Raw genomic sequence first — 13,977 nt, forward strand, 5'->3', positions numbered from 1 at the left:
CTAACGCACAATGGGACTAAACGATGTCAAAAAGGCTTTTTTGGCCTTGCTGACCAAGGACATCAGTATTACTGAGCAATTTAAACACAATCACCTTTAAAACAGGAGGCAAAAAATAGACACACAGCATGCAGCTCTCTAGGGTTTCCAAGCAGTATCAGTGGACCTCAGAGGTAAGAACACCTGTTTCAAACTAAACACTATTGTCCAAGGCTAGAACTCAATCATCTCAGGGTGAAAAGGGATGTGCAAATGATGCTTATGCTATCCGGATTTTATCCTGGTATTGTAGTTCAGTTAAAAATAAACAGGGGAACAAAAATGTGCACAGCTGAGTATGACTGATAGTTTTCAAATGCGTTTTCACTACGAGACTCCTCTCTATGTGTAATAGTTGTGTATCCTTCAGTGTGCCCTTGTGTAGTCACTCACTCAAACCTCATCAACCTCTATTCCTTCTACATCTTCTGTGCTTAAAATATAAACTGGACAACAGAACAAAACAACAGAACAACAACAGAACAAAAACTTTTTTTTATGAGATCTGGATCAGAACATAAGGAAGATTAACTGAAGAGGGCACTTCTGGAGAGAACCGCTAGCTGTAGAGAAACATCCTGAGAGGAACCCAAACTCAACCATAAACTACTCTCCACTATTTAGATCCTGTCTATCACCTTCAACAGCTGAGGAGCCCATCCCACTGCTGCAGCATTTCTGCTCAAATTGATAACATGCAGTGAAGAGTGTTTCCTCAATTACAGCACAGCACAGAAAAATTACACCCAGAGCTTGGGGAACTGAGTGAACACTTTCCTCACCTCATGTCCTACAAGATTAGTGCCTGGTGGTACCATGTTGCACTGCTAAACATGACCTCAAACTTGTACTCCATACAAATAAAGCATAGGATAATGTTTGTCACTCTACAGTGAGGAAAGTATCAAATGTTCCCCAAGGCTTCCCCACTCAGGAATTTGGACTGAACTATAACAAAGCGTGTGTGCAACTTTCAGATACTACCTGGTGCAACTTTCAGATACTACCTGACAACAACCCTGACAACTGAGCTAGATGCAAAGATGCAGACAGAAACAGCATCAAAAAAGCCCTTCTTGGGCTTTGACCTCTAGCACTACAAATTATGAAACCTACAGATTTCTGCTTCCTTTCCAAGAATCTTGTCTTTTCATGTCCACAAGCAAGCACAACCATGTGACTAATGGGAAGAGACTGGTATGGAGGAAAAGAAAGGGAGAGAAGGAAATTGTGCATTAACACTGGATAGAGTTAAGATTGACCTAACATACACATAGCAGACTGAAAAATACAATCTATGCTGGTAGTTTTTCTCAGAACAGAAGGCATCACAAAGGCAATTAACACAGCTTACATTTAGATTAAGTACTAAATTTTGTTACATGCTAAGGTATTCTAAGTATGTTTTTGGAGAAACAATGTCTGTGTATGATACACAACAGAAAATCTGAAAGATCAATTTTTCAAATTACTTATTCACTTGAGAGGTTCTGTATGGACTGGAAGACTATGAAAATATCTGCATCTGCAACCAAGTGACAGAAATCATTAAACTCCTTTCAACTCAAATATTTACTCTTCATAAATTCAGCTTGCTGTGCTCTCCAGAGCTCCATGTGAAGATAGGCAAGCAAAGCTGCTATCTTCAGCACTGACAGGGGCAGGAGGGGATGCTGCAGACTGACTCCCAGCTCCCATTCTCATCCATGCAGTATGCCATGCTTTTTAACTGTGGCTAACTATTGGTGTAGCTCTGCTGTAAACTCGCATGGGGAACTGGCCAGAAGTAAAAAACAGAACAAACCAATACAGCTTCCTGCCCTTCTCAATTTTATGGTTTAAAGCTTATTTTTTTCATTTAGGGCAGACTAATTCTCCAGTTCAGTCAGAGCAGAACCTCCTCGCAAGCAGTTTTACCAGCACAATTTAGAAGGCACCTCACCACAGGGGCACGAAGAAGAACAAGTGCGGATATTTTAAACGACAGAGACTGTCTCATAAAAGCAGCTGATCACAGTAACCCTGTATCTTACAATTTCTCTCCTGCAGTCATTAGTACATTAGATTTCTTGCTAATGTTCCTTGCATCCCAACAAAGGTCAAAAATCTTCTGTGGTTAAACAGACTTAGGTTTCTCCCCTTGAAATGCATACTGTACCAGTGTGTGTGATGCCTGGATGTTCTGAATGTGTGGAAGCAGTAAATAGGCATTTGCTAGCTGCACTTTAGGTTCTTCTGGAGAAGACATCAGAGTTCCTGTTCCAAAAACCTGGTATTAAGAAAAAGGTCATTACATTAACATCCAGAATTTCAGTTACAACAGCAACTTCCAAAACTATATTGCTAATAACAACAATCTTCACAAAAAACAGATCAGTGTTACACATTAAATTCTTTTAAAAGACAATAAACAACGTTCTGATGTAGAAAGTTATCACAGACATAAATGGCACTTAAGAATCATCACTCTTTCAGGCACTATTACAAAGATGAAACAAATCACTCAACAGCAGAGCATCAGGTTATCTCAAAAACAAAGTATCTACATCCTCCCACTGCTCTCCTGGCAATTACAATATACCCATCACCATTTGGGAGTCCAGTAATTTCTGAGAAAACTTTGTTACTTACTAGTCCCACTGAATACTGAATTCAATGGCTCTGCCTTAAAAATTGAGTGAAACATTTTCTCATTATTTTGGTTTTCAAAGACTGCAGTTTTCAGAATACTGTAAGATTTGAAATTTGGATGGCTCTACTACATTTATACTTTGCTCCACCAAGATTAGTTTATGACAAGGAGATTCACAACAACTGGGGAGTGTGGGGCCAGGAGGGATCAAAGAGGCAGGGGACCATTAGAGGCTAATTAAAATTATTCTGGGCTTTTCATTTGTATGCAAAGATTTATTGATTTTTAATAGGAAAAATCCACATCTTTTGAATTAAGAGGATAACAAAATACATTCTATGTTCATTGAAGATCTCTGACTACAGATAGAAAATAACAGAACAAAGGGAAGGAACATGCCCTTTTTTTAATGGAGGCACTTAAAAAGTACATTTTAATACAATGGTACTTCATCTCCATTTGGGTGATTCTTCTGTACATACTCTTGCATAAATGCATTAGAAACTTCAGATGCTTCAAGGCTTTGGGGCTCTCAAGAGCACTGTAACTGTGCATCAAACACTCATGCCTCCTTTTGAAACTCTTAAACCTAATGTGAGCTGAAAATATGGACAGCTACTTCCTCTGTCTCAGGTGGCTGGTGAAAATGCCCATGAAAACCATCAGTCTGCTACTGATTTTTGCAGCAGTCCAACAAGAAACAAATGGATTTTGAGGTGGCACTGACAACTGCTTTCCTGCAACTTGTTGATAAGAGGCTGAACTAACTGGCCAATAAATGAAGGGCACAGGGAGGGTGAGATGTCAAATAGAAAAGGTCAGTCACCCTATAATGCACTTTTTCCTCATCCTTGATATAATGTTCCTGCTAAATGTGGCACCACCTCTAAAAAATACTAGATAAATGCAATATTTGTATTTAAATCCCATGTATTTCAATTGAAGTTACCTAGCTTTTATTTAAGGAGCTTTGTTTTCCAGCACAATATCAAAGTACAGGAATGAAACAGCTTGATGATTGAACAAAGCTGCCACTCTTTTAAAATCACTAAATTCAGAGTTAAGGTTTTTCTTTGCCAAATAATAAAGGCCAAGAATTTGGAGTATATAGTGTCCCTTACAAAAAATTTTTGAAAGTAAAAGACCTGCTTAAATTCACCAGTTAGACAGAAGACAGACAGCTTTAAGGCACAACCATTACTTCAACTTTTATGTTTTAAGGGCCTAAACCTCTCACCCTGTGCTACATCCCCAATGTGGTTACATAAAATCCTGCAGAGTAGCTCAAAACTACCTAAAATATTTCCTAGTGGGTTTTTCCCAACAAATGCATTCCAGTACAGTGCGATCTAGACTACACTAACATATGAAACTAATTAGACCATGACCTTTTAAGTACACACATACAAATACACTTGGTTTTACTACACAACTAGCCCCACTAACAGCCGTAATTTTAACCATATACCTGTATGTGATCATAACACTAGCATGATCTGGTGAAAGGGATGAATTGGTAACATTACCCCACCTGATCTGTATCAGGAATTCAATGAACTTTTGATGTCCCTAAAATTATGAACATCAAAAAAATTTACTTGTGTTTTTAAAACACAAATAAATCCAAAACCCAAGCTAAAAATAAGAGTAGTTCCCTGATACGAAAAATAGGAGCAGTTACCTGATATGAAAGTACTCCATGAGATGAGGTATTTATAAATAATGAGCTTTCAATACTGCCTTCTTCTGTGGGCAGGAAGAGTACTCTGAAAGACATCTTTCCCATCGCTGGAATGACCTGCAGAGACCACAAAGAAGCTTGCTTGGTGCCAGTGATCACACACTCACCACTCAGTCACAGGGCCCACAGGACATTTCCACATGTACACCCCTGTATGTAAATCCCACTAAGCAGAACATCAGCACTGAGAAGTTTCATCTGTGCACAACTCTCAACTCTTACTACAAAGAACTGAGATCACACAGCAGCTTGCCAAGTTATGGCTGGAGTTTCTCAGCTACCACAGGGCCTCACCAGTCAAGGCTCCTTTCTGCATAAGATTTTAACCATGCAGCAGTGACAGCCTGTGAGTGCATAGAAACACTTCCCCAAACAGAGAGGGATGGCTATTGCAAAGTGAAACAATAGCCCTGTGATACACGGGCAAATCAGTCAAAGCTGAACTTAGGCAACACTCTTAGAAACTAGACAGTCTGGCTGGTAGAACCATGACATTTACGTCTGCACAGTAATAGCCATTCAGCTATAGCAAAATCAAAAATCAGATGAAAACATAATAAAACCCCTTTGCACATCAGCAGAGGATAAAAACTGGGCTTCATCCAACTGAGATCACAGCAATTCATTCTTAACATACATTGTTAAGACAATGTATTATTACACATTGTTAAAAAAATCAGAGGTAAAATAATGGTCTCAGATCATGAAGGCAATTATGCCCATACCTGCAACACAAAATATGTAAAACACTTCACTGCAGGTTTTTCTGACTAATATGCCCATTAGACCATTAAAAAGACTGAAAATTCATGGCTGTAGAACACCCACATGCCTGTGGATTAATGCATAATGCTGCTTACACCAGAATGAGATTTAAACAGCCTAACACTTAAAAATTCCTCTCTTCCTCTGTTACTGTCAAACACATTCCCTACTGTAGGTTTTGGATGGGTTCTCCCAAACAAGTCTAAGTAGAAGTGAACAAAAAACCCACTAGCAAAACAGAAAAAGAGTTGGAGGTCCTACAAAAAAGCACAAAAACACAGAATGAAGAGCTTATGCCAAAGGCAGCACGAAGGCTTGGCACTTAGCCATTGCATAGTTTCCAAAAGTACATCAACACTCACCCGGCTATGAGCAGGAGACACATGAAACTGTCTAGTAGCTGTAAACACTGAATTGACTACAACATCTCTATCTCTACTAGGGTTGTAGGCATGCAGCATTTTAGCTCTGGGTAACCCCAGTAACCTAAAGCAAGGGGAAAAAAAAAAGATAAATAAATTATTCACTTTATAAGGACAGAGAATGCTCCAAAGAAGCAACACAAATCACCCTAAAACATGTTGATCTGCAACAATTACCGAGCTGTAATTAATCTTTGGAAACACACCAGATAAATCATGCCTTTAGTGTACAAAGACAAATACGTAACACTGTGATGTAAGGTACACTCAGCCAAAACTCACTGGAGTAACTAGGAGTTAAAGGAAAAAATAACCCTTAAAAAGCACAAAGTTTTATATAAAAAGGTTTAAATAACTCAAGTCTTGTTTTGTCAGCTAAAGCAATGATTCTCTTGAGGCTTTGTTTTAGCTAGTACATCCTAAACCCCAACATCTTAGACATTCCTCCAGTGCATCCTCTGAAATATTCCTTTAACTCACAAGGGGACTGTGTTTCTTTTTAACTCACAAGGGGTCTGTGTTTCTTTTTGGTTACTGATAGATCAAAGGTTGATTATCACTTAAGAACAATTTTTTTAAGTTTTCTCAAAAAAGAACTAAGAAAAATCTCATTTATTCTACCAGTATGTTTTGCTTGGGACACTCTGGACTTTGTTATCAAAACTTAAAGGAAACAACAAGCTCTTCCTCCACTAGAAAGGCAATCTTTCAAAAAATGAGCAACCAGCATGAAGTAATTATTTGACATTCATGCAGAATCACCTGAAAAGTACACTCAGAATGCATTATATTTCCTATTAGTTTTTCTTCCTTCTCAGATCTATGTTCATTTTAACTTACAAAACATTGCAAGGCAAGAAATGCACTTCCAGCTCTGTGGCACTTATTACTTCTCTATTTTTTAAATGATGGCATGATCCTAGCTAATGCTTTTTACCAGAATAGAACCCAGTATGCTCCTCCACGCTTCATTACTAACCAAAATAACAATAATGTAAGATACTCACTGCATTCCAAAATGCAGAACTGATGGGTGAAAATGTAAGGCCTTCCCATTTGGAGGCATCTTCGCTGAGAAGCTGAAAAGAAGGGAGAAGAAGCCACAATTAATATTTAGTGGGCATGATGCTACAATCTGCAGGGAAGGAAGATACGTTACAGGCTCTTAACTCTTTCCATTCTGAACCTCCCCTTCTTGCACAGGTCTCCACAATCATGCTGGCACACCTGTTTATGCAGCTGTGCAATGGGCTACAGAGGGAAAACAACTGGGAAGAGTCCTGAGGAATAAAACCTGCGTCAGCTAGGAGCAGATCCTCAGTTTCACCAATTAGGTATCTATGCAAGCACTGGTATGAACACACCTGAGAGATGCACAGGTAGAGGAGCAAATAGCAGCTCGGACAAAAGCAGAGATCAAAAGAAGTGCTTATATAGCTGTGGCTTTAATGCAAAAGCCAGCTTGTTTCTTCTATGCAGAAGAGAGTAAGAAATGCTGTAAAGCGCATCCATCATGATCTTTCTTTTGCCCTACAAAAAGTCACAATGAAGTTCCTATCAGTTCTAGCACATTTTTTAGCTTATTTCAACATTGCTCCATAGCCTGTAACATAGAAATTAATTCCATGATATCGTCATCATTTTCTCAATTAAAACTTGTCCTCCACAAGTCCCGAAGACCACAGTGGCAAAAAACAACCCCAGCATTTCTTTATTTTATCTGCATACCCAGTGCTACTCTGTTAAAAGCTGCCCCAGAAGCAGTATGAACACTGAATAGCCAGAACCAGTTTAACCTTTACTGCATGATGCTAATAAGTATTCTAGCAAGGATGAGTCCTAGAAGGGAAGGATGGACTGTGGTCTCATTAGTAATCCAGCTGCCTTGCATAATTTGTGGTAGCACAGTCAATTGGTTCCCAAATTTACAAGGCAGTTCTGTGACATTATACTTTTAATAACTCTTAGCATGCACAAAATCCTGCTGTTATATTCCAAAGCAACAGACATCATAATTTATTACCACTCAGGAAAAATAATTTTTTTTTATTATGAAAACCCAGAACTTTCATGAAAATATAGAATCACAGAAGGCAGAGAACTCTCTCGCTATTGTAGCAGACACAATGCAATATATCCAGGTAGCATTCCTGAGAAGCTGCTAGTGACGGTCTCCTTCCAACCACCTTGTCTGTGCAGCAGCCAGCTCTTGCTCAATTCCTAGAAACACTGCAGCAACCAGCAGCTTCTTCCCCTTCCAAAAATCAGCCTCAGCTACATACCCAGAAGTTGAGTCTGACTACTGCTGTAAACACACACCAAATTACTACTATAGTAAGAGCCACCAACATTTGAGAAAGACATGTTTCTTAAAGGCCCCCAGATCCTTTTATTGTATGCATACTCATGAACAGCAAAATAAAAGTTAGGCCACTGGTTAATGCACTACAGTATGACCTTGAACCTCACCACCACCGCTTAAGCTTCTAGTATCTTACAGGTAGTGCTGAAATACCTTTTCTCACCAGAAAAATCTTTGCTGACAACAGCGAGAAGTTGAGTGCCTCTCTGCCAATTCATGTAATTGGCAGTAGCTCCCAAAGACTTACCCTCCTTCTGAGGAATTCTTGCAGTATCAGCCCTTTTCCTCTCAATTCTCACTCTTTGCAATAGGTACCAAACACACCAGCAGGGTGCAAATGCAGCAGTGGATGTAGGAGACTGCATTTCATTTGGTCTGGGTGAACACAGCCACGCTGTAGATTGGCTCGTAAAAACACACTGTACTGCTCTTCAGCCAACCCTCTACCAGTCAAAAAATGGGAAAAGCCCTCTGAAAGTAGCACCAGGAGGATCCCAGGGGGGCCATTTATTCCTTCTGGAGAGGCAGCCTGGACCTCGCATGGCTGAAAACAAGACCCAGTTAATGATCTGTGCCGCTCCGAGCTGGCTCCTGAGCATGGAGATAACTTTGGAGCATCCCTGCACACCGCTTGACCAGGAATGGTCCCATTGTGATTACAAGACATCCAGCTTCTGCTTTGCACCCCACAAGGGCTGCCAAATCACTTCAAGCTCCAGCCTGGCCCTGAAAGCAGAACAGCCACATTCCTATGGCACCGTGCCCATCACCCAGCCCACTGTCCAGCTCCAGGGCGTCTGCACCGCTTATCAGCAGCGCCAAAGCACTGCCAAAACATAACCTGAGAGCTGAGCTCCTTCAACAACAGAACTGGTAGAAAGAGAACTACCACTGCTTTGGGTTGGTTCTTCCTCCCTCAAGGGAAAAGATGATGGGTTGGAATAATGGGAATGGGCAGGAGAACATTCTGCTCATGACACTCAAACAACTAGGACGCACTTTGAAGTGCATTTCTATACAGAGAAAGAGACAGGCCCATCCACATTAGAAGTGTACTTCTCCAGTTACTGCCTCTAAAAGGCAGCTAGAAGCTGGCAGAACACCATCCTGCATCCCCACATTCCAAACACAATTCAGATCCCTGTGAGGAATCTGACAGTGAAATAAAACCAAGGCAATTTACTAAGACATTTAAAATTTGAAGTCACTTTTAACAAAAAAACCCACTTTTTTTCTCTAAGAACACCATCGCACCAATACATTCATCTCAAATTTTGCCAAAAATTGCTCTTTTAGCTACAGATGACATGTCCAAAAAAGTACACGGATCCTTTCATGAGAACGTCACAGGCCTGGAAAAGACAGAAATATCTGCCTAAGAATGGAAGTCTTGAAACAACAAATGTGGAGAAACAGACCTCTTCACAACAGAAAAAGTCTGGTTTCTAGCTACTCTTTCATTGCTTTTAAAATCTGCTAACATCCCCTTAAGCATGCCATCTAACAAAGCTGGACCTCATGCTCCATGGCATCTCTTTTTTTTTGGCAGACCAGTTGAACAACATCTTCTGAATGGAAGATTTTGATGGAGCAGCTCAATTCCAACATTTCAGAGGGCACTTTTAAGCACAAGCGAACTGAAGGACAAAGACATAGAAGAGGGGAAGGAAATTCTTGGCAATTACTTTGAATACTCAGTATGCATCAAAAACCTAGATTAAACAGTGGTGTTATCACTTCCAAGCCCCGAGCCCAACAATTCAATGCCCCTCCTCCTCTCCATCCAATATACATAATATATACAATATAGTTATTTTAAAACCCGACACTCTGAACCATCCATTTCCAGGAAAAAAAGAGTAAGAAAAATTGAAACACTGAGGAGGTTGGGGAGGGCACCACATGGTCACCCAGAGCACCAGGAAGATTTAGGGACAAGTTCTGGCAGGAAAGGCATGAAAACTTCAGCTCATCACCCTCCCTTGCAGAAAACACCCAGTAGAGAGAGACAAATCCCCAGTGTGCACACAACCATCAGGAATGCCTGCTGTGGAGAAGCTGGACATGAAGCTGAAAAAAGTGGGCTGGAGGGTAGGTGGGGTAAGAAAGAGGGGTGACACTAGGGGAGAAGAGCAGGATGGAGGAATGCAAGCACCATAAATCACTTGTGCAAGTAGAGGAACACCTAACTCTAGGGCAGCATTTTTAGGAGATTTTGTCGTTGCTTTTTAAAAGGTGCATGAGCTGAAAAATGTTAAGCTACCCTATTCCCTCCACTAAGAAGCCTCAGAGGTGCTTGAACATGCAGAAGCTTTAGCCTTTCACAATGTTTCCTGCTTCAGGAAAGAACGTTTTGGTGTCCTGTTGATGTGGGACTAATGAAAGGAGATACTAATACAGGGATGGATGCTAAGAGCGCCGTTAAATATAGCACTGAAATTGTTTTGCCCTTGCTTCTTTCAGCTCTGTTAATCTGTGATGTATTAAGTAAATATAGATAAACAAGATGGTCAGTATTTACAGTCCCAAACCCTAATATTCTTATGCAATGTATACTACAAACATTTTTTGAAATAAGCAAAAGCCTTATGCTTCCCCCGAAGTCCAACAGAAACAGATCATTTTACACAGGAGATTTATTCCTGCTTCACTGGTCAAAATCACACGGGAAATATTTCTCCTGAAGATCCACACAAAAGAATGGATCCATTCTGAATAAATTACTGGAGATTGCATTGGGGGTATTTGTTTTGCCTTTTTTTTTTAAATAAAATTTAAATTTTAAAACTGAGTTGATTCATCTCATTATACACCTAAAACAATCAATCTGCAGAATAAGCTGCATTTGACCAGAAGTGAAGCTGCATTTGACCATTTCCCGGAAGAAAGTTTATCCCAATGTTGCTTTTTCTTCTATTAGCTCCTTTAAGTCTTCCTTACATCTTGCATCTCTATTTCCTCACTTGAATTGATTACTTCATTCTATCTTAGCATGCATATTATCCGATGATTCAGATAGCAAACGTCTGTAGCTGAAAATAATCACAAATGCTACTTGGTTCCCTTTCTTCTTCCTTCCTTTTTGTACACTTTGTTCACAGCACATGCTGAAAAAAGCAAGTCGGGGAAAGGCATTTTATTGTCAGGTCTTTTCCTTTATGGCTGCAGGGTTTTCTTGGAAGCAGTAGGCAAAAACGACTGGATTCTTGAACATACAAGAGGTCCTTTTTGAGTGTATCTGCTTAGGCAGTACTGTTTTATGTCTCAGTATATTGGTAAAAGGAAAATTTTACTTATTTTCAGCATTTTGGCGCTTTGCATCACCAGTGCAGCAACGCTAATGAACCCACAAGATGAGATTTTGAGATATGAAAGCATATTGTACAGGAAAGCACATTTTTTATGCAAATTGAAATAGAGAAAGAAAATAAAACCCCTCATTTACTGACTAATTTTAGATTAATTCCTCTAGACTACACCTGATAAAACACAGAATGGAGCATATAGGGAAACATCCAAACCCAGATGCTTCTAATCATGCTGATTGCAGCTGATGCAATGAAATTATTTTGACACATAAAAACAGGTAATTAAGAGGCAATAGATATAGAAATAGAAAAAGCAGCTGAATCAAAGTCTTATGCAGAGCTAATACAAAGCTTTGGTTTGTCATATTCCTAGTCCCTCTCTTCTCTCAACTTCCCCTTTATCAAAGGCAGTAAAAGCAACAACCAGTATCAGAAACATTAAAGTAGAGCTCCTGAAAGACACACAGTGCCTTTGAAATAGATTATGAAATTGTTTGGAAACATAAAATTAAAACTTGAGTTTACTGTTCAGGCAACTCTGCCAAAAAAGTTTCTCTACCAGAAACAGAAACAGCTTTAAATTACGACTTTTTTTGGTTTTTTAACCTTAACTTCCTTCCTAGAGACAGAAACAATCCTCAGAAACCAGGATATTGTCCAGTTTGCAATAACCCTGCACAACTCATGGGCAAACTACAAATGGTGTGTCCCTGTGGGGCTTTGGCTCCTGGAGAAGAGCAGTCACACCTGCCACCTCAGCTCCAGAGAGTTAGAGGACTTCTCCTGAAGCCCTGTACCAACCTGTAACACATGAACCATTCAGTCTTTCTAGATTTTTTTTTTTACTTTTTAAAGGAAAAGAATGACCAACACGTAAGAGAACACAATTGAGAATTCTGAATTGGTTTTTTTTTACTGTGGCGGAAATAAGGCACTGCAACACTGTGGGGGAAATAAGGCCCTGTTACCACGGGGAAGTTGTGGCTGCCCTATCCCAGGAAGTGTTCAAGGCCAGGTTGGACAGGGGCTCTGAGCAATCCAGTCTAGCGGAAGTGTCCCTGCCATAGCAGGCGTATTACTGAGGTCTCTTCTGATCCATCCTATAATTCTGTGAGAAGGATGGTTGCCTTTATTTCCTCTGAAGCACACTACGTACATCAAAGACTGAACCCCAGACTGCGGAAAGCAGGAAAGGCCAAAACAGTGTTACCTATCAACTAACATGTGCATGCATACCTGCTATTTTGCATGTTTGGGCTATAGGAAAGGGCAGCTAAACCAGAAGAAACCAGTGAAAGAGATGAGACAAGCTCTCTAAAAACAAATCTCATAATTTATGGCATCATTTAAGGAGGAAAGGAGGTCTATCAACCTTTTCTTTCTTTTTTATTTCTTAAACTACTGAAGTTGGAAAAGCAACATAGCTAACACCTGCACAAAAAAGTGAGCTGATGACTTATGTACAAAGGCAGTGAAATAAAGTGGTAGGTAAGCCTAGCCTGTGTAAAGCAGAAACCATTCTGTTCACTTCAACTTTGTCCCTCATGCATTGCTCTCCTCCAGCAACCTGCTCTGCTCCTCTAGCCCTGGTGTTTCCACAGCCACAGGTCACCTTCCTGGGCAATCTTCTCTCCTCTCACTGCCTGTGGTCACCCCCTTTCCTACCAAGTTGTGCAATAGCATTTACCTAAGCCAGAAGTGCTTCAGTTTTATTCATCACAAAACAACAAAATTGCAATGATCAAACTTAAGAGTATCTCACCCCATAGGCCTTAAAGCCCCTTAAATGGAAGGACACATATTTAAAAAAATCCTGCCTTTTCTCTCTGCCCTCACAACCAACTCCAAAGAAGTTAAATGCAGACCACTATAAAAATGAGATAAGGACTCAAAGAAACTTAGGGAAGAAGATGAACAGTGAGGGACAAAGTGCTATAGCGAACATCTTGGTGAAAAGAAACGTCGTTCTTCCTCAGCTGTGCCTGTGGTTTGCATTTTAGTAGCAGAGCAGCACAATAAAGTGTGTTTAAGAACAAAATGGAATTACTTCTTCACATAAATCAGTCCCAAACTTCTGAAATAATTTAAATCTGTAGTAAATTAAGACATTAATTTACAATTACTTGAATCCATTTGAAATTATTGTCTGAAACCTCTTCTTTGAAATCCTTTACTCATCCAAATTTCAAGCAACAACCAGCACTCTCTAGAGATGTTCCAAGGAAGCCATGTATATTTTAGGCATCATGGACAGACAGTAACCAAGTTACTTGTTTTGGATGACTGTACAGGGCCCACTAGTTCAAAATGCACATCAAACATTTTCCTGTGAAGCACCTCTACTGCTGCCAGCAAATCCCAAATATCCTGCCAGGCAGAACATCTACATTCATTTTACTTTTGGCTTCATATAATTCAACAAATGTCTTTACATCCTCCAATATTTCATGAGGTAAACTCTGATAACTGCTCTCAAATATAACCTTTAGCTTGCCTTTCTCTTTTTTAAGCTTCTTCACAATTTATCTTTTTCAAAGAAATCAGCAATCTTCCATTAAAATTAAAATAACAGAAACAATACAATTTACTCTGTTCTTTTTTTAAGTTCTTCTCAAGGCAGATTAAAAGAGTCATTTACCCAATACAAACACGCAGTTCTGGCTCCATCAGGAGCCTTGGTATTCTTGACATTTTGTCTTTACTGGCCC

At 39.8% G+C, this 13,977-nt stretch overlaps 1 protein-coding gene across 6 annotated transcripts in view; it reads right to left on the minus strand.

Annotated features, from left to right (window-relative positions):
• Positions 1–13,977, minus strand: part of TMEM131L (transmembrane 131 like) — a 79,839-nt gene that overhangs the window by 39,164 nt on the left and 26,698 nt on the right. For 5 of the 6 annotated variants that reach the window (XM_066317700.1, XM_066317695.1, XM_066317694.1 and 2 more), the window contains 4 exons: positions 6,607–6,678; positions 5,540–5,663; positions 4,353–4,469; positions 2,198–2,308 (listed from right to left, as the gene is read on the minus strand). In XM_066317700.1, coding sequence (XP_066173797.1) covers positions 2,198–2,308; positions 4,353–4,469; positions 5,540–5,663; positions 6,607–6,678 — 424 coding nt within the window. Of the gene's footprint in view, positions 1–2,197; positions 2,309–3,119; positions 3,272–4,352; positions 4,470–5,539; positions 5,664–6,606; positions 6,679–13,977 lie in introns of those variants that run through there. The other variant, XM_066317697.1, reaches the window with a different exon arrangement.

This window comes from Sylvia atricapilla, chromosome 4, assembly GCF_009819655.1.
Source record: "Sylvia atricapilla isolate bSylAtr1 chromosome 4, bSylAtr1.pri, whole genome shotgun sequence".
NCBI lineage: Eukaryota > Metazoa > Chordata > Aves > Passeriformes > Sylviidae > Sylvia > Sylvia atricapilla.